Source organism: Trichoderma harzianum (assembly GCF_003025095.1).
Source record: "Trichoderma harzianum CBS 226.95 unplaced genomic scaffold M431scaffold_6, whole genome shotgun sequence".
Classification (NCBI taxonomy): Eukaryota; Fungi; Ascomycota; class Sordariomycetes; order Hypocreales; family Hypocreaceae; genus Trichoderma; species Trichoderma harzianum.
In genome coordinates this window covers 795,547-817,621 of record NW_020209254.1, presented here as the reverse complement: position 1 = coordinate 817,621, position 22,075 = coordinate 795,547, and the positions used below count along the sequence as shown (strand labels likewise).

Sequence of the window (22,075 nt, the reverse complement as noted above, 5' to 3'; positions counted from 1 at the left end):
AAAATTTCCATAGCAATTGAACGATAGCCAATTACACTCCTTTCGATGATGCAGGTCTGTAGACTTTGCGATTCTGCTTGCATTCTGCTGCACGGGGCTTTAGACTCGTGTTACACGTACAGTCGTTTGTACCAGAGACTGGGGAAACCCGCGAGAAGAAATACCGTGATGATTAAATTAATATTTGCTAACCAATCAAGTGTCATGACACTGTTCCACGTTGAGAGGTGTGAATCGTTATACGAAAACCAAGAAATGAAATCCAGCTACAATTAGCACCAACAACCATGTCGTTGATGTAATTACTTCGTGGGAGTTTGCAGACGAACAAAAGAAGAAGTTTGTAATATTTACAACGCCCTCTTGTGATAACTTCTTAAAGGGAGTACAGCTTAGGAGACTTTTATTAGTTGGCTCCACTTGAAAGTTGCTTATTGTAGGTCGGCCGGTCGTGTTTGTAAAGTTGCCTTCGTATTCAAACAAGGTTTGACTTTTGCACAACAATTTGAGTATTAGTTCATCCATCTCATAGAGATTATTGGGGAATAGTATTGGGCAGTAACTTACAAGAAAGGGGTAGAAATGTTGCCAATAAGCGAGAGACTTTTGATATCCTTCTGTGGCCAATACCATGTCTGGCGAGTAGTCCCATCTGGGTTAGTTGCGAATTGGCTGCTCAAGTTCAGATTCGTGCAACCATAGAGTGTGACGCTAAAGTTGGTATAGTTAACGGCCTGCGGTGGCAATTCCAGTTGCGTCAACGTTTGCTCGTTAAGAATAGTCAGACTTGACATGCTGTCAAATGGTAGCAGTAGATCCGTAAAGTTGTTGGCTCCCTCGAAATATGAACCCAAGGTCACGGTTTCCACTGTGAGATTTGCTAGCTGAGGATTTCGGATGAGCCCCGCCGTGCCACGAGAGAATGTCATGTTTGTGAGGGCCATGGTCGTTTGATCTGGCCCACCTAGCGTCACATACAAGGTGCCGTTGCCTTCGATTGACAGACTTCCCGCCCGTGCGAACCCAAAGGTCGCATTGGTCAAGGTCTGGGTTGGAAAATTCTCAAACATTATGGTTTTCCCCTCGATACTGGCGGGAGAATCACCTATGTCGAGGGGATTCCGAAACAAGCTATCAACTGAGGTAAGACTTGTCTGCTCGACAACAACCTTCTTGGTGCCATGGGCTCCTGTGACATTGCGCAGCTCGTTGTGCACCATCGTTACAAGAGTTGGGGAGTAGAGGCGAAAGTAGCCGACCGAGTCTAGGTTGGTGATGTCGAGATAGGCCAGAGACGCAGAATTAACGAGATCGAAGGCTCCGTCAATAGTCTTGAGGTTTGGAAAACTAATGTTTGTAAAGTCTGGGATACATCCATCCAGCGCAAGATCTCCATGGATGGTTGTAAGGGTTGAGCTTGAGAAGCTTACGACTGAACTATTTGTCGGTGATCGGCGTTTGATGGATATAGAGCCGCACTTGTAGCTTCTCAAGTCGCCATTGATGACCTCAATACCATCGAGAGAAATGTTCTCCAGCTGATTCAAACTCAGCGGAATAGTAATGGTGCCGTCGACTACACGGCAGGCTTTGCGCAAAGCATCAGCGTCTGCGGCGCTGTGAATGGTAGTATTGCCGCACTGTGCGGCAAACGCTGTTGCAAGCGGTCAGTATCTCTTGCAAGTTAGAAGCTTTATGAAGAATCAAGGCAATGCATACCACTTGACGTTAAGCACAGAGCGAGGGCTGCTGCGCAGCGACGCATGACTGCTGATTGAGTCTGGTGAGGAAAAGTGAGGAATATCGCCGTGGGAAACAATAAAGGGGCGACTCCGAGTAAATAACACGAGCGCCATCCCATAAATGAACTATATCGTGTGTCCTCGTATGGCGTAGGACTCTTGACTCAGCCATCTTTCAACCAACAACACATTTACAGCCAACAACACACATAAGACCCATCGCAAGACCAGTCTTTACCTATCACGTAGTCTCGCTACGATTGCATTAAATTAGCCACCTTGTAGATCGGACCTCATCTCCACACTCGTGCCGTGCAGATGACGCTAATTCAGGAACACACGGCAAGTTCTTTGGATATGGCGCCCAAAAAGGGCGAATGCCGATACCCTGATTCCTCCAGTATGGCTGTGTCGTGCGAGGCGCAGACGAGAACTGAAAGTCCCACCTTCTTCATGACACTACATGCAGTGGCAGTTGGTAAACAGAATTGTGCCTTGCCGCAGCAGACGGAAATGTCCATACAACTATATACACAAGGTTTGCGCTCGAATGCTTTCTCTGATTGACTCTGAATTCAGCATGAAAGTCCAGCATACGTGTTGTACTGCATCGCTAGTTAGAGCTGCTTCATCTAACTCCCTGATTAATATGGAGCTTCAACACTGTTGTAGAAGCTCATCTGTTTAAACAAAAGTGGGATACGACAAATCCGCACTCACCATAGACTTCAATGAATCGTCCATTGTATACTCCATAATAGCTAGCGGCTCACCTGTGCTACATCGCGTGATCTACTATCCATCAGTCAAGCTGAAATGTCAAAGTTATATTCGAGGAATCTACGTCCTCTTCAATTGTGGTTCCGAAATAAAGAATATTGAAGCGGCGATCATCACCCTCCCAGCCCTACGGGTCCACCCATTCCGGGCGAAGAAGTTCCAGGATGCGCGAGGCTTAAAAGACCACGGCGCCATGGAAACAGCTGCCCGCTCATCACATCGCAGATCATATACTAGTCTGTTTGGATTTGTATTAAGAGATTTTACTGTTCATTTGTCATGTTTTCTGTGAGATAGACCGCCAAACAAAGCCGACCAGGAGAGGTTACTGCTTTACTAATGCGCATCTTTACCTAATGGCCTATCAGGGCTGCGACATCATAAGTCTGTTGACTTTTCAGCAATCCTGCTCATTCTCCATAAGATTTTCTTTCAAATTATATAAAGTTCTATAGAAATAAGCGAGGAGCGGAGTTAAGTGGCCGGGGTTGCCACCATACAGTCAGTGAGACAATGACAGCGACCAAGACCTTAAGTTTGCCCCCCCTCCCAAAACGGATGGTCAGTTCATTTTTCTACAGTAAAAACCTAAGGGGGGGCCAATTTACCAAGATCGGCTCATTAAACTTGGAATGCTTATTTGGTTGTCTACCGGGGCGTTTGCTCAAACTTGGAAACTCCTTCATGCTACAATGTTTTTGCGGTTTAGGGTAGCGCATGGTGAAGTGGTCGCAGACTTCTGGCCACTTACTTTACTTACATAGAGTCAATCCCAGTGCAAGCAAAAGGCAAATTCCCCTCCATTGACCTTGTTTGAGATGACAAAGATAAGAGAAGCTGGGGAAACCACATGGCAATTGGCCTACTGCTACAAACACTATACCGAAACTGTACCTGAAGTAGATCGTACGAAGTTGAGCCAAGACTGTTATCATGAGCCAGATGTAACTGCATGTGTGCTTGGCGATTTCCCACGCACTAATACGATGCTAGCGTGGGCAGATGCACGTGTTTAGGTAACCGAAGAGACTCCGCGGATGTATAGGGCTAACAGAGGGCCTTAATATCCATCTTATAAGCCTCATAGCTGGATACCGTCATCAACACCACAAAAGGTCCTTGGTGATGCCTATGATTATGAGGCATTTATTTTTCTCACTAGCCAGGGTAACGAACAATCCCACCAGATAATAAACTCCAAGGACTTTGCTGGGTGGCGTCCTGGTTATTTTAGTTCAAGAGCTGAATCCTGGCCACGTTGTCGCCGTTACATCTGCTGCGAACTACTCAAGCTTTATAATTGAGCTGAGAGCATCCCACCAGGAATGTATACAGTACCCTCTATCCATGACCTACTCTAGAGGCCTGGCCTTCAGACATGGGTATGCGGCACTGGATTGGCGGCCTCACTCCCTGCTATCAGCGTCTCGTGATACCCTGAATGGACAGAACTCTGCGGGTAGTTATCAGCAATCAATAATGGGAAACTTTTGCTCATAAAAATTGCTAAATGGTATTTGCCGTCATTATCATGACCTAGTGATGTCAGACTTTGGGTTTTTCTTAAGGATAAAGAGCTGATCCCCCCGTTATTGCGACATAGTTTGGTGTAATTATTTTGCAGCTGTAATAGTGCGATTCATCCTCAGGTCTCTGTGCGCATACTCCGGAACCCGATTATACGTCGATTTTGAACAATGGGCGACTTAGACATTGAGCGGGTTGTCCCGATCATGAGGGTCAATGATGCGCATTACGGTGCGGCCGAACAAGGCAACCCATCAACCTCGGAGACTGAACCTTCGGAGAAGATGGCAGATTTGGATATAGATGAGGAAGAAAAGGCACGAAGAATCACCGAAGAGGACCTACAGGGTCATCGTAAGCAAGTATGGAACACTTTATCTCCCTCCAATCCCCTCCTTCTCCCTGGCGGCGGCTTTGTTAAGTCGTCGCCGTCAATTCCTCTCTGATCTTGCGGTAGACTTACAGCGGCTTCCTCCTCTTTTGGCTCAGCTTCCAAGCTACTGGAGTCATCTACGGTGATATCGGAACCTCTCCTCTTTATGTCTTCTCGTCGACCTTTTCCAGCCAACCCTCGTGGGATGATCTTGTCGGTGCTTTGTCGATTATTATATGGTCTCTGACTATGATTGTTACGGTCAAATACTGCTTTATCGTCTTAAACGCCGATGATGATGGTCAAGGAGGTACCTTTGCCCTTTACAGTCTCCTAGCAAGGTACACCAACATCGCGCGAAACAAAGATCCTAGAGAAGCCTCCATGGTACGCATGGAGAGATATCACACCAACGATCTCAAGCCTGGTGCCAAGAGTCTCCGCCACTTCCTCGAGAACTCCAAATTCTCCCAGATTATGCTACAGCTCATTGGCGTGCTGGGAGTTTCCATGGTCATGGCCGATGGTGTTCTTACACCAGCGCAATCTGTCCTCGGTGCCATTCAAGGTCTCGAAGTCGTCAAGCCTGACTTCTCCACATCAGCCATCGTTGGGATCTCGTGCGCCATCCTGGTGCTACTCTTCCTTATCCAACCCTTTGGAACTACTAAGCTTGGAACTAGCTTCGCGCCCATTGTGACGATCTGGCTCCTCCTCAATATGGTTACTGGCATCTACAATCTTGTCAAGCATGATCACACGGTTCTCAAGGCCTTCAGCCCCTCTTACGCCTTCACGTACCTTGCCCGCAACGGAAAGGAGGGATGGACTTCTCTGGGAGGTTTACTCCTGGCTTTTACTGGCGTCGAGGCACTCTTTGCCGACTTGGGCGCTTTCAGCAAGCGTGCCGTGCAAATTTCATGGCTATGCCTGACTTACCCGTGCTTGCTCCTCGCGTACACTGGTCAGGCTGCATTCATTTCGACTGACAAGACTCAAACGGCCTTCACAAACCCTTTCTTCAAGACTCTGCCCCCTCACACGCTGGGCTTCGGTTTAGTCATGGCCATTCTTGCAGCGATTGTCGCATCGCAAGCTATGATCACATCGGCTTTTCAGCTTCTGACCCAGATCATGCGCCTTTCATATTTTCCTCATATCAAAGTCGTTCATACAAGCAGAAAGTTCTCCGAGCAAGTGTATATTCCACTGGCGAATTGGCTGCTAATGATTGGTACGGTCATTGTCACTGCTGTATATAGCAACGTATGTCTTTTTTTCTCCTATTAATCTTTCTTGACTGACCAACTGTTTAGACCACATCTCTTGGTAACGCCTATGGTGTCTGTGTTATTGCTGTTACCTTCAGTACGTATTTGCCCACTTCTGGCAATGATCATTTGGCTGACACTGCTCATAGTTACAACATGTATGGTTGCTCTCGTTGCGATCCTCGTCTGGAGACTGCCTTTCTACATCGTCTTGCCCGTCTGGCTGATCTTTGCCGCGCTCGACGGCGCATACCTCTCATCCGTCCTACAAAAGGTCCCACAGGGCGCTTGGTTCACCATTGTACTGGCTGCCATTCTTTGTTCCGTCTTCACTCTCTGGCGATTCGGCAAAGAGGCTCAGTGGAAGGCCGAATCGCTGGATCAACTTACGCTTGCAACTCTTGTCAAGTCAGACCAGGGAACCTCGGGGTCATCCAATAAGTCTCTAATCCTGAATGATGTGTTTGGTGGTATGCCCATCACGACTGTGCCCGGCTTGGGTATCTTTTTTGACAAAGCCGGAGACACAAAGCACCTGCCCGCATGCTTTACGCATTTTGTCATCAAGTTTGCTGCCCGGCCATCAGTTGTCATCTTCTTCCACATGCGACCTCTCACAGTGCCTTCAGTGCCCCTCAAAGAGCGGTACATTATTACGCATAGGAGCGGTCTTATCAACTGCTACAACGTTACTCTCCGTCACGGTTATATGGATGACGTGTTGCACCCGGGCCTCGCGCGCGAATTGGTAGGACAAATTGAACTGACCGTTTCCAACGGTCGTCACCCTGGTTTTACGGAGCTTCAGACACTGCGGGCTGCATATGGATCTCAGATGGTGTACATTCTTGGAAAGGAAGCTATCAGAGTGAAGAGTGGCGGTTCTATGACCAGCCGTGTCGCTGGATTCTTCAGAGGAGTGGTGTTGTGGATATTCCTGTGGATGAGGGAGAACTCGCGCACGAAATTGGCAGACCTCAATATTGATGCCGATAAGCTGATTGAGGTGGGATTTTTGAAGGAGATTTGAATCACGTATTGCTTCCCACCTCATTACACTTCTATGTACTTATTTAATTAGTCTGAGAATTTGAGATTTGCTGCTCAATATTCTTGTCTTTCAAATGTTCCAAGTAGTGTATAGCCAAACTACCTTTATACTGTTCCTTCACTCAAACTTGACGACTCATCTTCCATTATCGGCGGGCTCATGTTCTCATCTAAGTAACGTGGCTTGAAGCTCGACAGCTCTGGAAGCTCTGCTCCTGGAGTACCCACCATCAATAATAAAGATCGTTTTGCTGCTGCTTCTATCTTTGTGTGAGTGTAATGTTTGACCCAGTTCGGAACACTCTCTTCCACTTCTTCGTCACTGCGGTCGTCATGCTCATTATCGTCTGCGTTTTCTTGGCTGTCTATTCGAAGATGTCGGTGCATATCTGAGCCCTTGTGTTTTTGCCAGTACTCGCGCAAAAAGTCGTCGCCCTCAAGCCCGGCTTCCTCCAAATGAAGAAGCCCAAAATGGACAAGTACTTTGCTCAAATTGACTTCTCTCTCAACTTGTAGGTGAATCATCTGGGCTTGATCATGATCCATCTCCTTATGTTTCTGTCTGTAATCTTTCTCAGATTGCATCTGCCGCAACAAATCTTCAAGTCCTGGATTCTTTTCAAAAGCCCACGCTCGCCGCCGCTCCAGCCTTTCGAGTTCCTGTCGCATGGGATTTAGATACAACGTTTGCACTTCCGTGACCAAACCTTTTGCCCCGTCCACTTTATATCGATACATTATCCAATTCTCGTTATCAAGGTGACCATCAAAATCATGGCGCAGCTTTGTAAAAGTTTGCGCTATAGCGTGGAGAGACTGTGCCAATTTTTTGTTGTCCGAATGGGCTTTATGTTTCACAACCCACTTTTCAAAAACATCAAAACGCTGGTCAAACTTTACCACGAGTTTTGCCTTCTCCAAGCGGCTATGCTTGATGCTCGCGAAGAGATCTGGTGTCTCAAACTCCCCAGTCTCATGCTCCCCAGTCTCAAGCGTCCCAGTCTCAAGCGCCCCAGGCGTATTGTCGCTTGATTCTTGCTCCAGCAACCAGGATTTGTGGACAATAATCCATGTCTTGAAAATACTTGTGTCTGGCTGAAGTAGCTCATCGTACCGATACCTCAGCGATTCTCGTAAATTTTTGTAATGTTTGATCCAATGCCTTGCTGCATAGAGAAAGAAAGCTTTTGTAGGATCTTTCTTGCAGCTCTCCAAATATTTTGCGATTTGTGCGCTATCAGCGGACAAAATCTGTCTGTGATCCTTTTCCAGCTCGATCAACTTTATGTATCTCACACATATTCGCAGAAGTGTATGATGTGCACTGTCTGCTTTAATGGGCTTCCAAGTTTCTTTGTCTTCAAGATCCTCTCCGTTTTCATCCAGGATGAACGTTGCCGTGGCCAAGAATGAGCGTGCAGTCTGGTGAACAAAATATATTCTGCCACGCCTTATTCTTACAAAGTGGCCACATAGTTGGCGGATATGGTTGTCAAATGGTTTATGAAGACGCTGACCCAGTGTCTGAAGAGATTGTGCTTTGGACTGAGGCTGAGACTGAGAACTTGAACTTTGGCGCTGCCATTTCTGCGGGAAATTGACATTTCGGCCCACTCCGGCCTCAATCTTCCCTTGATCTTGCCACACAACGGTCTTTGTTGTCTCTGTGTTATCGTCCTCTATTATTTCCACCGCTGCGCACATCTCATCAACTGTCATAGGCCTGACGGACGCCAAAAGAATGGCCAAAAGCCTCCGGGTCTTCGCAGGATTTGTCCTACATGTTCCCTTAAGCAGATGACAATACATGTCATGAATCCTTTTAGTTTCCAATATTCTTCCCAATTCAGATTCAGATATTCCATCTATCGCGGAATCTTCGATCATCTTCATCACTAGCGATATCCAGAGGAATGTATAGTCTGCCCCGGCAACCAATCTTTCGCGCAAGTGTGCCAAAACATTCTCTGGAAATGCTGAAGCTGATGCAAGCTCGTCAATTTTCCACTGCGCAAAGTGAAGAATATCGGCGGTTAGAGCGTCACACTCATTTTCGCCAACAAGCCTGAACTTATTACTGCAGCTATCGTCAGACAGATCTGCTCTGGTGAAAAGGCCCAAAGAGTGCTGTATTTGGTTGGTTGGGCGACTGAGAAGGATGATTTTTAATTTGGTGGTCTTCGGCCGCTTTATCAACGCAGCGATTGAATCAACGAATTGCCGAAGAGAGCGCGATTCACATTCATCTAGTCCGTCTAAAATCCATACAACATCTTTTCTTTGCGTATCATCAAGGCTGTTAACAAGAATTGCCCACAAAGTCGAAAAATTGTTGAACACATGAATCGGAGTGCCGTCAAATTTTGTCAGCGCATGTTTGATGAGGCGATTTTGGGAACAGTAGAGCTGGTGCAGAAGAGCTGACACCGCGGCGGACGCATCATTCTGCCCTGTCACCCCGTCCATGAAGAAGAAGTAAGCCAGGTTTTTGGCTGTATTCGCATCACAGCGATATTGGAAATAGTTGACAAGGAATTTGGCCATGACAGATTTCCCGCACCCGGCGTTCAATGTAATCCAAAGCAAAGATGTGCTTGAGCAAGCTTTCCACTGCTTCCATTTATCATGTGAGAGAATCCATTCGCACGTCTGGGGAACTGGATCGTCAATTTGATCAAGATTGCTCGTGTATTCTGAGTTGAGCTGCCTCATACAATTTTTGGCTCTAGCAGTAAATGCTATCATAGGCAAGGTTAGAGTAATTACCTCTGTCATGCAACTAAGACTCACGAGTGAGGTCAATATTATCCTCTTCTACATCAATCATATCGATTATCTCAGACACGACCGTTTCATATCTTGGGTCCTCTCGCGAGCTGAATTTGCAAATACCAGAATGGTTGGCCGGCGATGCGATGTCGAGTTCGTTGCTCCATCCTAGCCTAGCTGAGTCTTTATCAACCACCTAGGAAAATGAGCTATGAGAGGTGACCAAACAAATGATACGAGTGAAATAGCAGGTCATTTACTTACACAACAATTAAGACCTGACATGAATTCCGTCTCATAAAAGCTCCGGATTTTAAAGGCCGCCCCACGATAGGCAAAAGAGTCAGAGATGCGCTTGAGCATCTCTGAATCCACTTTCAGATCCTTCACTATCTTTGAGTTGGTAGCCATGCCCAGAGTTGCCGCACGAACGATTTGCGTTCCGATACTATCCCAATAGGCAAGATCCGATCCTCTGTGGGGTGTAGCAAGGAACACCACACCACGAATTTTCTCAATTAATGGCCCATAGAAGCTGTCTTGCTCATGGCCCCTTATTACTACCTGCTTTAATTAGAATCATGCATGAAAGTCGTATAGATCGCTGACACGTACCTGCTTAAACACCAAGCCACCAAGGCTGTGGCAGATGAAAATCATGGGCCTCTGTTTTTCAGCATTGGTCTTCCTTTTGGCTCTAAGTGCAGCGAGCAGCGCTGATGCAAAATCGCGAACGTCTGGATCTGCCCTGCTGAAATAAGAGGTCGAATTATACCCGTAGGTTAAAATTCTTGCATTTGGAATGTCTCTAGGGAGACAGGACGCATCACTGAGCCAGTTGACTCTGGTCTTTGTGTCAGTCCACGTCTTTTCTTGGTGTCCGTTAAGCCCGTGAATAGCAATGACATCAACAGCATCGCTCTTGTCAGGCGGCTGGCTAATCAGCTCTATTAATCCATTGATGCGCTCTTGGCCGGTGTGCGAAGACGTGCCCAGACTATCAGTACTAATAGCACCTGAAGATTCTTGCGCGTGGCGAGCATTCTGTTCAATGTTCTCGAGTGAACTCCTTGAAGAGGGTGCTCTGCCACCTGCCGCGAGTGACTTATCCCCGCTTCCTGTAGTAGATGAACTTGGCGAAAACTGCTTCAAGAAACGACGCATGCTGGCTAAGATCAATATTGGAAATAATACAATAAGTTATTCACAGAGCGGAAGACCAATGTGTCCGTCAATGTGAGCCACATGAAAAAGTTAGCTTTGGATCGTGAATCAGATACTCCGTAGAAATGAACAGCATCGTATATCCCTGTAGGCAACAGCGCCTCTCTCTTCTTCCACGCCTCATCCTTCACGTCACCTGAATGCATTTAATATACCCATGGCCATCATGATCTATTCTCATTGGCTTGAACCCTTGCGTGAAATTCGCAGGCCGCATGAGGAGGCCGCCTCTTATCGCGAGGCAGCCAATAATATTACTTGAAGCCACCCCTCTACGAGGCACTTTGCATACAACCGTGAATTGTGGTAAGTAATGTTTTCCCTCTAAATAACACAGCCTTTGAAGTAGGCAAAGTGTACATGTAGGTTGCTCTGGGCGCGACCCATTCCATGAGCCTCCTGTATCTGCTCTTAGTCGGAAATAACGGCGGACGGTCCAGTGACGGGAAATCTACGGAAGATACTCTTACGCCCTTATAGCTCAGCGGTAGAGCGTTGCACTCGTAATGCAAAGGTCCATAGTTCAATTCTGTGTGGGGGCAGATTTATCTTTTTGCTTCTTTCACGGAAGTTTGTAGTATTTGAGAGCTAAGGCGGATGATGATTAATGTGCTTGTGGATAAGGTTTATGGTGGAATTGTAGAGAAAACGCTGGCGAGGAACAAAAGTCGTATAGCCCTCTAAGTAGCAACATTAGGGGGAAAAAACGCAAACAAAGCATTACATGTGGCAGTTGATAGAAAGAAAATGGTAGCTTAGACTGAGAGCCATTTCTTGAGGTGGTGTAGCTGCGAGAATATTGTCCAGAAACAGGCAATCCCAAAGCCACTAACTAGGCTTGTACTTGCATGACCCCGAATCTTGCGACTCTTACGTTGATGGCTTGTTAGTTGCCAGGACGCACGTGGCCAGCGATGAGATGATCAAAGATAAGATGGACATGGTGATTTTGAGACTCCAAGTAAATAAAAGCTGGAGGCTTATGTGGTGAACATTAAGAGCTTATGAGAGGTGATTTCCGTTCTTTAATAGTTGGACTATCGGCCTGCTATGGGCAGGATATTGGAATAGTAAGCGGGAAAATTGTGTCTAACTCGCCAATAACGTCGTTCATAGTCAGCGGGAATACAAGGGGCAAAGCGAACGGTGACAGATGGGTAAGATTTGCGGAACAATCAGTACTCTAGTTGCTTACACTATTATAATTCGGTTGCAGCAACGGCTCCATTGACATGTACCCTTGATACATTTTAATACGTAGCTAACCCATACAAAACCACCTTTCGATTCACCCTGTATGTACATGCACCTATAGTCCTAAAAGATTAGAAATTTTTTACTGTGAAAGTATTGTGTCCTGGCTGTTTGCTGACATCGGACCCAAAAAATCGCCGAAAGGGTGAACCGCTAAAAGATCTTTGATGGATCGGCCTCCGAATCAGTAAAAGAACCCTTGTCAACCAAACTGGGGTTTTGAGCAACTCGTACCAGTCGGAATGCTTATCCGTAGAAATATTATGTTAGGGTGTCGTTCTATACACTATTTTCGGCGGTAAGCTGAACAAACGGACTTGTAAAATAGTAATCGCATCGCAGGGGAGTATATATTGAGCTGCTGTTCATGGCTAGAAAAGGGGTAGAGGGTCACTATTGCGACGCTTTTCAATGACTATAAATACCCTATAATACAAACGCAAATGGTGGCTCCCTGCTAGATATTTAGAGCAACTCGTGGACTTTCTATCCGCGGCGCACAGGCTGAATGCCTGTCCATTCTCAGTTGATTAAAGCCAGTCTCTAGTTTTACGGATTAATTTGGAGCCAATATGGAAGACAAAGAAAGTCTCTCTAACTCAAACGGAGCTAAGGATGGCACGCACATTCATGTGTCTGATGTTTTACGAGTTGAACCAACTCCAGAGCAAGAAGCTCGAGTGGTGAGGAAAATAGACTTATAGTGAGATAAATAATTCTCATAATAGATGAAATACCTGGTTCTATACTAACTCATTGGTAGCATCCTTCCTTTGATGGGCATCTGTTACATGCTACAGCTTATGGATAAGTCTACCCTCTCATACGCTACCCAACTTGGCATCCTGAAAGATCTTGTAGGTCAATACAATGAATACTCCTCTTTCATAAAAGAGAACAGGGAGGAGAGCCTAATTTGAGCATACCCGTTGCTGACAAGTCCAGAAACTTCAAGGTTCACAATATAGTTGGACATCGTCAATATTCTACTTTGGATACCTTTTTTGGAGCTTCCCCAGTTCCTATCTCGCTGTGCGAGCCCCGCTGGCAAAATACGTCGCCAGTACAGTAGTGCTGTGGGGAATTGTGTTGATGTGTCATGCAGCGACCAAAGATTATGCCGGCCTAATGACTGTACGATTCTTCTTGGGAGTAACGGAGGCTGCAGTGGGCCCAGGTTTCTCTTTAATCGTAGGACTATTCTACAAGCGCGAAGAACAACCAGCGCGGTAAGTAGATGACAGTCTTCACAGTTCGAACACGGGCTAAAACAGAATAGCATGCTCATCTGGTTTACGGGAAATGCTGTGGCCAATATTCTCTCTGGTATTATTGCTCATGGAGTCGGAGAAATCACTACTAGCAAGATTGCGACTTGGAAGCTTCTTTTCCTAATTCTAGGCGGAGTAACCACCTTTTGGGGAATCGTTCTGGTGTTCTTGCTCCCCAGTTCCCCATCAGAAGCAAAATTCCTCACTCCAGACGAAAGAGCTTTATGTCTGCAACGTACAATTGCAAACAAGACTGGTATACTGGAGAAATCCGAGTTCAAAATCCCCCAGATGGTGGCAGGCCTCCTAGATCCTCAGGCTTGGCTCTTATTCTTGGCCATGTTTACGGTTTCTGTTGCTAATGGCGGTCTTTCCGCAGTATGTGTCCCTTGAAGTGAAGTTTGGGTCGAAGGTTTCCAGGCTAACATAAGCGTAGTTTGGAAGCATCCTTGTCGCTGCTTTCGGATTCAGTCCCCTCACAGCGGTTCTCATGCAAATGCCTTCTGGCGGTATCCAGCTCGGCGCCATGATCTTATCCTCTATCCTGGCGGCATATACGAAAATTCCGCGTACCATTATTATGGTTTTTATGACCATCGTCTCACTTGTTGGTATAGTAATGGTATATGCTCTACCTTCAGAGCAAAAGTGGTCACGCCTGGGAGGATCTTGGATCACAACTACCTATGTTGCTACTACCCCACTGCAGCTCAGCCTCATCACATCGAACGTGGGAGGATTTACAAAGAGATCAACTGTGTCGGGCATGCTTTTTGTCGCATATTGCGTGGGGAATATTGCCGGACCGCAGTTCTATTCCACTGATCAGGCTCCGAGGTACTCTGTAAGTTATGTAGTCCTGCTGCACAAGACGCCCTCTTTCTAACGGATGTGATGTAGAAAGGGATCAGAGCAACGCTGGCTGGCTATGGATTGGCCACCTTCTTTACTTTCGCCTTGTTCCTCTATTATATCTTCGAGAATAAGCGACGCGATATGAAGTACGGCTTGCCAGCTAATGTGTCGGAATCTATGTCGGAATCCGAGGAGCAGGAACTGGAAGTTTCGAATAAGACGGACCGCGAGTTGACAGATTTCCGATACATATTGTGATGTTTGGATCGCAGTATCGTCGCTTCGAGGCTATGTATGATGTATGTTATAGCCAGCTATGAAACTCACATGTATCAACGGGTCGATTTCTTCCACGGAGATATAATTTTTCCTTTCAAGACTATTGTATTTTTTTTGGAGCATATAAGTGCACAGCTGATCAAAAGAAAAAGAAAAAAAGCCTGGCGCCATGTTACTCGGACATCTCGCGTCTTGTTTAGGGCGTATATGGTCGGAGATAATTAAGTATCACCGGCGTCGGATGATTTGCTGTTCTCCGTACGCCATACGGAGATGACAAGATGAAGGGCTGAAGCGTCAAGCTCAATCAGGAAATAATCTAGCGCAGTGCTATTAGTGATTACTGATCACAGAATTGAAGGAAAATCGAAAAGTATGACGCCCAATCTAACAAAAGAATCTGACGCAGCCCGAGTCTTCCTGTCTACGATGCATACTAATGGACTTTGCGGAATTAAGTATTAGGGTGATACTGTATGCTCAAACAGTAAAATCCTCGATGGAAGACGTTGATATATGCTTGTTGGCTGGAAGCAACACAATACAGTAGTTTAGAAAAGCCACGCCTTTCTGGTGGTGCATCATGAAATAGATCGGGGTACCAGTTGGCCGATGGGAATAAGAAGATGGCGGTAAGTTTAAACCACCCCTGTGGCGATCAACTTTGGGGGCCTGATTGGTAATAGAAATGTCGGAAGAAAATATCGGCAAAGGGGAATTTTCCTATTTCAGCAGTATCAGCGTTAATCTAAGCTGGGAAAACGAAGTTAAACGAGACTTTTGCAATATATGCCTATGTAGGAGGTTAATAGTATGTGGGTCGAATGCCATGTTACCTAGGCAAATCGATCAAGTCAGCCCGTGCCAAGAGACAGCTGAAATAGTTTCCTTGTATCAGCCTTGAAGTTTCTTTTTATTATTACGTTTTGAGAATCGCATGAGATTACTTACGCTGTAACTATTGCTTCGATCCCGTCGGCAGATAACTATAAGCTGTTGTGTTGTAGATGTTGTGTTAGGTGCGCTGCAACTCTCTAGTCTTCAAGATGAGCAGTCACATAATAGAAGACTTTGTTTTTCGAACGTGCAGGTTGGCTAAAAGTGGCTGACACTAGAATCTGCCTTACATCTGCCCCCATCGAACAATATCTTCCACAAAACAGCCTCACAACACGATAGTGCTCCATAGTCTCGCAACCCCCATGCATCTCTATCGCGGACCGCTGCTGTTATTAAGCTGTCAAAAGCCAATCTCGGCCGAGCCCCCACAGATCAAGCGTCCACTTAGTCACCTTGGCGGTTTTTGATCCCTTGAAGAGTCTAGCTTCGTATCAGACTTCCCCAATCAGCTCGCCGGTTGTTCGCCATCGGTCTTCGGCTGCCATTCCGGTCCGTACAATCGGCTCCACAATATGTCAACGCCCTTTGGCCGCCGCCAGCTAAAAGCATTGCTCTCGGCTTATGCTTCTATGTTGAACGAGCAGTTCGTCGTATATTGCCTATATTGGTATCCAGCACGTTAGAGCAAACACCATGAAGGTTCGGAAGTTAACCGTCTGTCATACATGCAGGGCACGGAAACTGGGGGTGAGTTCTTACTCGTACACTGAATTTGCCCAGTTTGGAGAAATGCATCTCTCATCTACGATCTGGCATCTAATATGTCTTGCATCTCGGTAATAATTACTAAATATGGGATTCTCAGTGTGATGGAAAGCGACCCTCATGCTCGCAATGCGCAGGGACGAAGATCAAGTGTGGAGGGTATCAGTATGACCTCGTCTTCATACCATCCCAGTTATCCATAGGACCATCGACAAAATCCAAGACGCGCAAGGATGGAAAGGTCGGAAAGAAACGAAATGACTGCATAAGGCCACAGACTAGCACTTCCACGGACAGCAGCGACGAAATATTCCAAGAAGCCAAGCCAATAGCTAAATATGACGCTGCACCAGTTAGGCCCTCGCTGGCTTGGCCATTCCAGGATATCATCTCGTTAGTTGTACAGAACTTCTCACCAACGGTGCTATCCAGCAATTCGGCATTTATGAACTGGGATGTGGACATTTATCCTCGCGTATGTGGAGCTTGGATCGAGCTTCTGCCGGTTCTGTCCATGACCCGGCGATATGAGATGGCTCTGTCTTCATCAGTCAAGGCCCTTGCCGTATCCATTTTGTCCAGGGGCCGTAACGGGATAGCGCCGATCTCAGATGCTCTGACGGCGCATTGCTCCGCATTACATTCGCTTCATGACAGTCTGCATCACATTACACACACTGCCGATTCTGACGTCTTGGCGGTGGCCATCATGTGCCTGATGATCTCGGAAGTACGTGCCGAACCCATTTACTTACTTTATTCTGTGGCTCCTGTTCCCGAGAAGCTGACTAGATTTACTTTTAATAGCTTATCCTGCCGACTGCGATCTCCAGCAGCGCGGCTCATGCCGCTGGCCTAAGCGACTTGATCCAGTTGCATAGCCCAGAAGCTTACTCCTCCGGGCCGTCCCACAGGATTTTTATCGGACTTCGTCCGGCCATGGTATGAGCCACTCTTTTATCTGAACCTATAATTTGCGGTTATTAACCTTTCAACTAGATTATTCACTCGATTCGAAACAAGCAGCCCACATTTCTATCCTCTCACGAGTGGAGGACAATTCCGTTTCAACATGTCAAAGCCAACTCATTCCATGCTCTCATGACCGAAGCAACCGCAATTCCATCTATTTTAGTGGATATTGACCAGCTCAAATACGGCTCTCCTAATGCAAATTCACCTCATGCTGTCTTTGAAGCTCTCAAAGACCTTCTTGACGCTCTAGTCAACTGGAATGTCTCTTTCCAAAGCCTCACAAACAAGCCATCCTTTCGCATCCTCGGCAAAGGCCCAGAAAAAGCTCATGTGTGGTTTCCCGATATTACTACCGCAAATTCTATGACCCATTACTGGACTTTCTGGATAATGTGCATCGTTTACATCAGAAAACTTAGGGAGGACTACCCGGAGCTGAGAGACGAAGAACTGTTGATCAGCGGAGAGAGCCCGGAGAGCCCCATCATCACAGAGGTGGCGATTCAAATGTCAACATGGATCTTCCAAAGCATTGAATATCTGGTGCAAGACGAAATGAGACTATTTGGTGCCATTTCTGCGACATTACCAACAAGGATAGCCTATCAATTCCTCCGGTATAACCACTTCTACGACCAGGAACTGATATCATGGTGTGAAAGAGTGATTCATGGCATTAGAGATCGGGGATACGATTATATCGCCCAGTGGATCTTGGATGATGATGGGGTGTGATACAGAGTGGTGAGAAAAAAAAGTTTACTTCATTCTTATACTATCACCAATGACGCTCATATATAGACTAGATACAGCATTCTTAAGACGTGTTTTCAGGGCCGCACTGGACCTTCAATACCATTTGATTTTTTAGAAAAACACCTTCTTCTCACCACGGGGCAACCAGAAGACCTTCTCGCTGACGCCTGCCTCTGCAAAAGCCTTTTCGGCTGGCTCCCTGCCCTCGCTAAAGTGGCCCCATCCCTCAAAGTGCATGGGCACAACCTTCTCGACGTTGGCATCCAAAATAAGCTGCGAAGCCTGCTTACCATCCAAAGTGATCGGCATAGGCTCAGGTCCACCCACGTCAACAGCCGCTCTGCCAAGATTGAGAAGAGCGAGGCTGATGTGATAGCCCTTGAGGCTGTTGGCAACATCTTGGTTGTAAATGGTGTCGCCAGAGAAGTAAATGGCATTAGGCAGGCCATTGGTTGTTCCGAAATCGGCCGAGGTTACAAGGAAGCCAATACACTCGCCTCCCGGCAAGTGCTCCGCAGGAGTGGCGATAATCTCGAACGTTTTACCTCCTGCAACGAGGGTGGCCCTGTCACCGGCATTGAAGCCCGTGACAATTGCCTTGTCTCCAATGTTCTTCGCACCGTCTTTGGTGGTGAAGACCTTCTTGCCTTCGAGGACCTTTCGCCCAACCTCGTCAAGGTTATCGGGGTGGTCCTCGTGGCTGAGGAGGACAGCGTCGATCTCGGGGAGGTCTTCAGGCTTGATAGCGGGGTCCTGGGTCGTCTTGAGTTGGACAACAGTGAGGTCCCATTCAGTGCCAGCAGCAGCGAAGAGAGGATCGGTCAAAAAGGTGACATTGTCAATCTGAAGAAGCGCAGTGGCAGTGCCGATGTGGGTAACGCTGACGGAGCCCTTGAAGGAAGACATTGTTGTTTGTTGAGCTGTGGTTTAAGAATGAAGATACAATTTTCGAATTGTCAACTGTGTTTAAGATTGAATTGAGTGTGCTGTTTGGATGGCTCTTTTCGATTCAAGTGGAAGGCAAGCAGTTATTTAAACTTTCACAACTCGACAACCCCGCCAAGGACTCAACTCGGGAGAATTACCTAAAACCCCCAGAATACAACTCCCATCATAGCAATTCAAATTCCAATCATAAACATAAATGAGTGTTAATAATCAATAATCATGATAAATGCAAATACTCTGTCTGATGACTCGGATTATCAAATCCTCCTCGTCTCCCCCGCCGTTCTCGAACAAGAGAATCGTCATGTTGGCCCTGACTTATACCAAATCCAAAGTCTTGGCGGATAATGTTACTATAAGCGGTTAGCGTCTTTGGTTGCCCACGGTTAGCCCAGGCGATAACTCGCCATCTGGACTCACTTATACCCTCAATGACGTTCAAATTTGAAGAATTTCTGTTGCAATCTTGGTGTGTTATTAATGCATTAATAATTGAAAATTCCATGGGTTTGGTCATGCGAAGGATGATGGGCCCCCCAGTTTATATGATCATCGTTGTCTAAGAGGGCGTCGAGTATCAAGGGGACTAGAGGCATATCGGTAGTTGAGAAATGACAACTGCCGAGTCTCCAGAAAGGTGCAATTAATTGCAGGTAACATAATTTCTTCCTCCTGATTATGTTGAAATTGGATTATTTCCCCTTCGCGGCCTTACTTTAAAGTAGAGATTATCTGTGATGGCCTACGTCCCAACAAGTGGACATCATCTTCATATCCCAACGGCAATATTGTTGCCTTTGGAATCCACAAAAGGCAACGCTAGGCGCTGATTTGTAAGTATGGTTAAAGGTCTACTAGAGGATAAAAGAAGTTGATATAAGCATGTGATATAAGCTTTGCTCTGCTAATCAGGAGAGACATGTCTTCGGCATTCAATCACTTTGCTATATCGAGCACTAACTTAAGCTTAATTCGCCAAAGAGATGTGTGGTCAATTTCTTCGTTTAATATGTGACATATTGTCGTTATTTGTGATGGGAACTTGTATTTTGCGGCGGATTGATGCAGTGTTTTCTACAGATGAGGCGGAAATCATCTTAGGCAGTCCGTAATGATATGACTCTACAAATATTGCTATACAATCCCTACAGTTCATGACTTATCGCAGAAATTTGACAATCTCCTTTCCATTTATAATTGTTTCCTTTTACAAAGAGACATCAACTGAAGGATTAGATGATTAATACAGTTCCGGCCCAAATGAGTGATCGTGGAGGCTCAGATTCTCCCTCTTCGGCCATATCCATCCTCCAATCGTGCAATAAGACGAGTCCTGGTTCCACAGCGGGAAATCCCTCCATTATTCTTCCAATATCGGTCATTGTTCTCATTATCAATGGTGTGGGTGTCCTTGCATAAGCAGCCAGCAAATCTTCAATTGCTTCTTCCTTCTGATACTCCAAGACTCCATGAGTAAAGCTAACCAAGCTCCCCGGAGCAAGATTTTGCCGCAAGGTATTGAGAATACCGCGATCGACATCAATATCAAAGAAGTGCAATAGACCCATCATGACAACGCCCACTGGCTTTGAGAAGTCAATGAGATTGCGCGTCTCAGGGTGGTTCAAGATGGGCTCCAGTTCTAGGACCGACCCTTGAATAAATGCCGTTAATGAGATTCCACTGAGGATCTGCCGCCCTTGAACGACAGCTGACTCGTCAATGTCGACATAAACGACGCGGGCATTAGGGTTTACCCTCTGGGCTACTTGATGAGTGTTATCAGCACTTGGTAGCCCCGAGCCAATATCAATGAATTGGTCGATGCCTTGGTAGCACATGTACCGAATTACACGTCTCAGAAAATGGCGACCTTCGGCCACGATTTCGATGATGTTGGGGAGTGCTTCTTTGACTGCCGCCACGGCGGCCCTGTCTGAAGCATAGTTGTTTTTTCCACCAAGATAGAAGTCATACTGAATTCAAGTTAACTCAACTTCAATCCTACAAGTTCTATTTGATTCAAAATGTGAGATATACCATGCGAGCAACAGAAGGTCGCGAGACGTCAACACCACTGGGAGGGTTGGGATCCATGCTGAACTGATGTGAGGTATTGAGAGGTTGATTGTTTAATTATTAGAAGCGTGGATCTTCGGATAGTGAAAAAAATATGTTCACATGAAATAAAACTTGGTACAGCTTTGTGATGGTTGCAAAATCTCGAGACTGCTCAAAACAAGCCGCTGGTTTTCTTCGCTGATACTTTGCCACGCAGAAAAGAACACTGTACAAAAGGCTGTGAAGCCGAGGGTTATATAGCAACAGGAAAACTTAGTTACGCATATTTTACGAGAGTAATAACTTCGTACGACCCCAATTGCCCATCAATCAGATTAACGAACAAGCTAATTGTGGAGATTGTTGGTTCAAACATGTAGCGCTTATAACCACAACTGGAGTCCAATTCTAGCGCTCACATCAGACACGAGCGTGGAGACAGTCGGATGATACTGTATGGAATATTTTACACGCAATTGCTGTAAAATGAACACTCTCAGCTTAAGAAAAACGAATCATTCACGGTGTATTCCACTGTCCAATTGCTACAGGTTGGTTCACCTACCATTAGTCGATAAAGCAACTTTTATCATTTTGAATTTCTGTACAGAGTATCTAAACAGTGGGCTATCCTAATATTTGGCAATGGACAACAGGATGCTCTAATAACTCCATACTGTGAGTCCCAAGCCAGAAATCGTGACGATCTGGTTCACGTAACACTAGCCTGTCTAAGTAAGAGGTGCGCCGTAGCAAAGGAACCAGTAGACAACTCAGTCTTCCTCCGACGGCCGACGGCCGATGTTGGGGATTCTTCTATAAGCAGCTAATGAATGCAGGGTGACAAGATTAACAGAAAATTGCGGAGAAAAGGAGCGTTTCTTACTCCCCAGCCAAGGAACTTGATTTGCTTGACAGCTCGGGAACGAAGAACGTCCCAGGCAGGAGTTGACGATCAAAGACGAAAGCGATAGGGCTGCGTAAGCGATCTAACCAATTACAATGCCTGTTTCAATACTGGTTTAACGTCCAACAAATCCTCGTGAACTCTACTGTTTAAAGCATCGCCTCGACATAAACGTCATGACCCCCACCCAAACTCTCTAGAGTTGATTCGAGTTAATTCTTTGCTGATAGGTCATATGATCATCAACTGCAGTTGCTACGAACCTTGTCATTTCTTTTTATGACTCTTAGATTTCGTAGTCTTTAAAATCTCACGCATTGTCCTCATGTAAAACCTGCTCAAGCTGCTTCCGCTTCTGAATGCATTAATGCGAAGTTGGCTATGCTAAGCCTTAGCTGCGGGCGATCGTCAGGCTCATTGTGCTAGGT

General features: G+C 46.1%; 9 protein-coding genes and 1 non-coding gene across 10 annotated transcripts; 4 read left to right on the top strand and 6 right to left on the bottom strand.

Annotated features, from left to right (window-relative positions):
- Positions 1-563: 563 nt before the first annotated feature.
- Positions 564-944, bottom strand: M431DRAFT_85020 (hypothetical protein; the record flags this gene model as incomplete). The annotated part of the gene is made up of 1 exon (XM_024923508.1): positions 564-944. The coding sequence occupies one exon, from the start codon at positions 942-944 to the stop codon at positions 564-566; it is 381 nt and encodes a 126-aa protein (XP_024774390.1).
- Positions 945-1,082: 138 nt separating this feature from the next.
- On the bottom strand, positions 1,083-1,765 carry M431DRAFT_61980 (hypothetical protein; the record flags this gene model as incomplete). Its single annotated transcript, XM_024921603.1, has 2 exons — positions 1,083-1,654; positions 1,720-1,765. Coding segments are annotated over 2 exons (618 nt in total), but the record flags the coding sequence as incomplete, so codon positions are not given.
- A 2,568-nt stretch (positions 1,766-4,333) lies between these two features.
- M431DRAFT_86216 (hypothetical protein) lies at positions 4,334-6,723 on the top strand (the record flags this gene model as incomplete). Its single annotated transcript, XM_024923651.1, has 4 exons — positions 4,334-4,411; positions 4,507-5,688; positions 5,739-5,790; positions 5,843-6,723. The coding sequence occupies 4 exons, from the start codon at positions 4,334-4,336 to the stop codon at positions 6,721-6,723; spliced, it is 2,193 nt and encodes a 730-aa protein (XP_024774388.1).
- Positions 6,724-8,147: 1,424 nt separating this feature from the next.
- Positions 8,148-9,419, bottom strand: M431DRAFT_64250 (hypothetical protein; the record flags this gene model as incomplete). The annotated part of the gene is made up of 2 exons (XM_024921656.1): positions 8,148-8,267; positions 8,457-9,419. Coding segments are annotated over 2 exons (1,083 nt in total), but the record flags the coding sequence as incomplete, so codon positions are not given.
- Positions 9,420-9,490: 71 nt separating this feature from the next.
- M431DRAFT_115586 (hypothetical protein) lies at positions 9,491-10,676 on the bottom strand (the record flags this gene model as incomplete). Its single annotated transcript, XM_024911937.1, has 3 exons — positions 9,491-9,708; positions 9,777-10,076; positions 10,128-10,676. The coding sequence occupies 3 exons, from the start codon at positions 10,674-10,676 to the stop codon at positions 9,523-9,525; spliced, it is 1,035 nt and encodes a 344-aa protein (XP_024774386.1). The 3' UTR covers positions 9,491-9,522.
- Positions 10,677-11,206: 530 nt separating this feature from the next.
- On the top strand, positions 11,207-11,278 carry M431DRAFT_t108. The gene has a single exon. It is a non-coding gene; the product is annotated as a tRNA-Thr (tRNA).
- A 1,284-nt stretch (positions 11,279-12,562) lies between these two features.
- Positions 12,563-14,374, top strand: M431DRAFT_494933 (hypothetical protein; the record flags this gene model as incomplete). The annotated part of the gene is made up of 6 exons (XM_024917302.1): positions 12,563-12,693; positions 12,754-12,847; positions 12,936-13,219; positions 13,270-13,639; positions 13,698-14,105; positions 14,162-14,374. The coding sequence occupies 6 exons, from the start codon at positions 12,563-12,565 to the stop codon at positions 14,372-14,374; spliced, it is 1,500 nt and encodes a 499-aa protein (XP_024774385.1).
- A 1,554-nt stretch (positions 14,375-15,928) lies between these two features.
- M431DRAFT_84550 (hypothetical protein) lies at positions 15,929-17,710 on the top strand (the record flags this gene model as incomplete). Its single annotated transcript, XM_024923443.1, has 4 exons — positions 15,929-15,982; positions 16,101-16,730; positions 16,808-16,942; positions 17,000-17,710. 4 exons carry the CDS (start codon positions 15,929-15,931, stop codon positions 17,708-17,710), a joined length of 1,530 nt encoding a protein of 509 aa, XP_024774384.1.
- Positions 17,711-17,735: 25 nt separating this feature from the next.
- Positions 17,736-18,862, bottom strand: M431DRAFT_508119 (hypothetical protein). The gene has a single exon (XM_024919064.1). It carries the CDS (start codon positions 18,635-18,637, stop codon positions 17,843-17,845), a length of 795 nt encoding a protein of 264 aa, XP_024774383.1. The 5' UTR covers positions 18,638-18,862; the 3' UTR covers positions 17,736-17,842.
- A 1,049-nt stretch (positions 18,863-19,911) lies between these two features.
- M431DRAFT_494930 (hypothetical protein) lies at positions 19,912-20,776 on the bottom strand (the record flags this gene model as incomplete). Its single annotated transcript, XM_024917301.1, has 2 exons — positions 19,912-20,655; positions 20,720-20,776. The coding sequence occupies 2 exons, from the start codon at positions 20,774-20,776 to the stop codon at positions 19,912-19,914; spliced, it is 801 nt and encodes a 266-aa protein (XP_024774382.1).
- Positions 20,777-22,075: the final 1,299 nt, after the last annotated feature.

Coding starts and splice junctions, on each gene's coding strand:
- M431DRAFT_508119 (XM_024919064.1), bottom strand. CDS start 18,637: ATGTCTTCCTTCAAGGGCTCCGTCAGCGTTACCCACATCGGCACTGCC.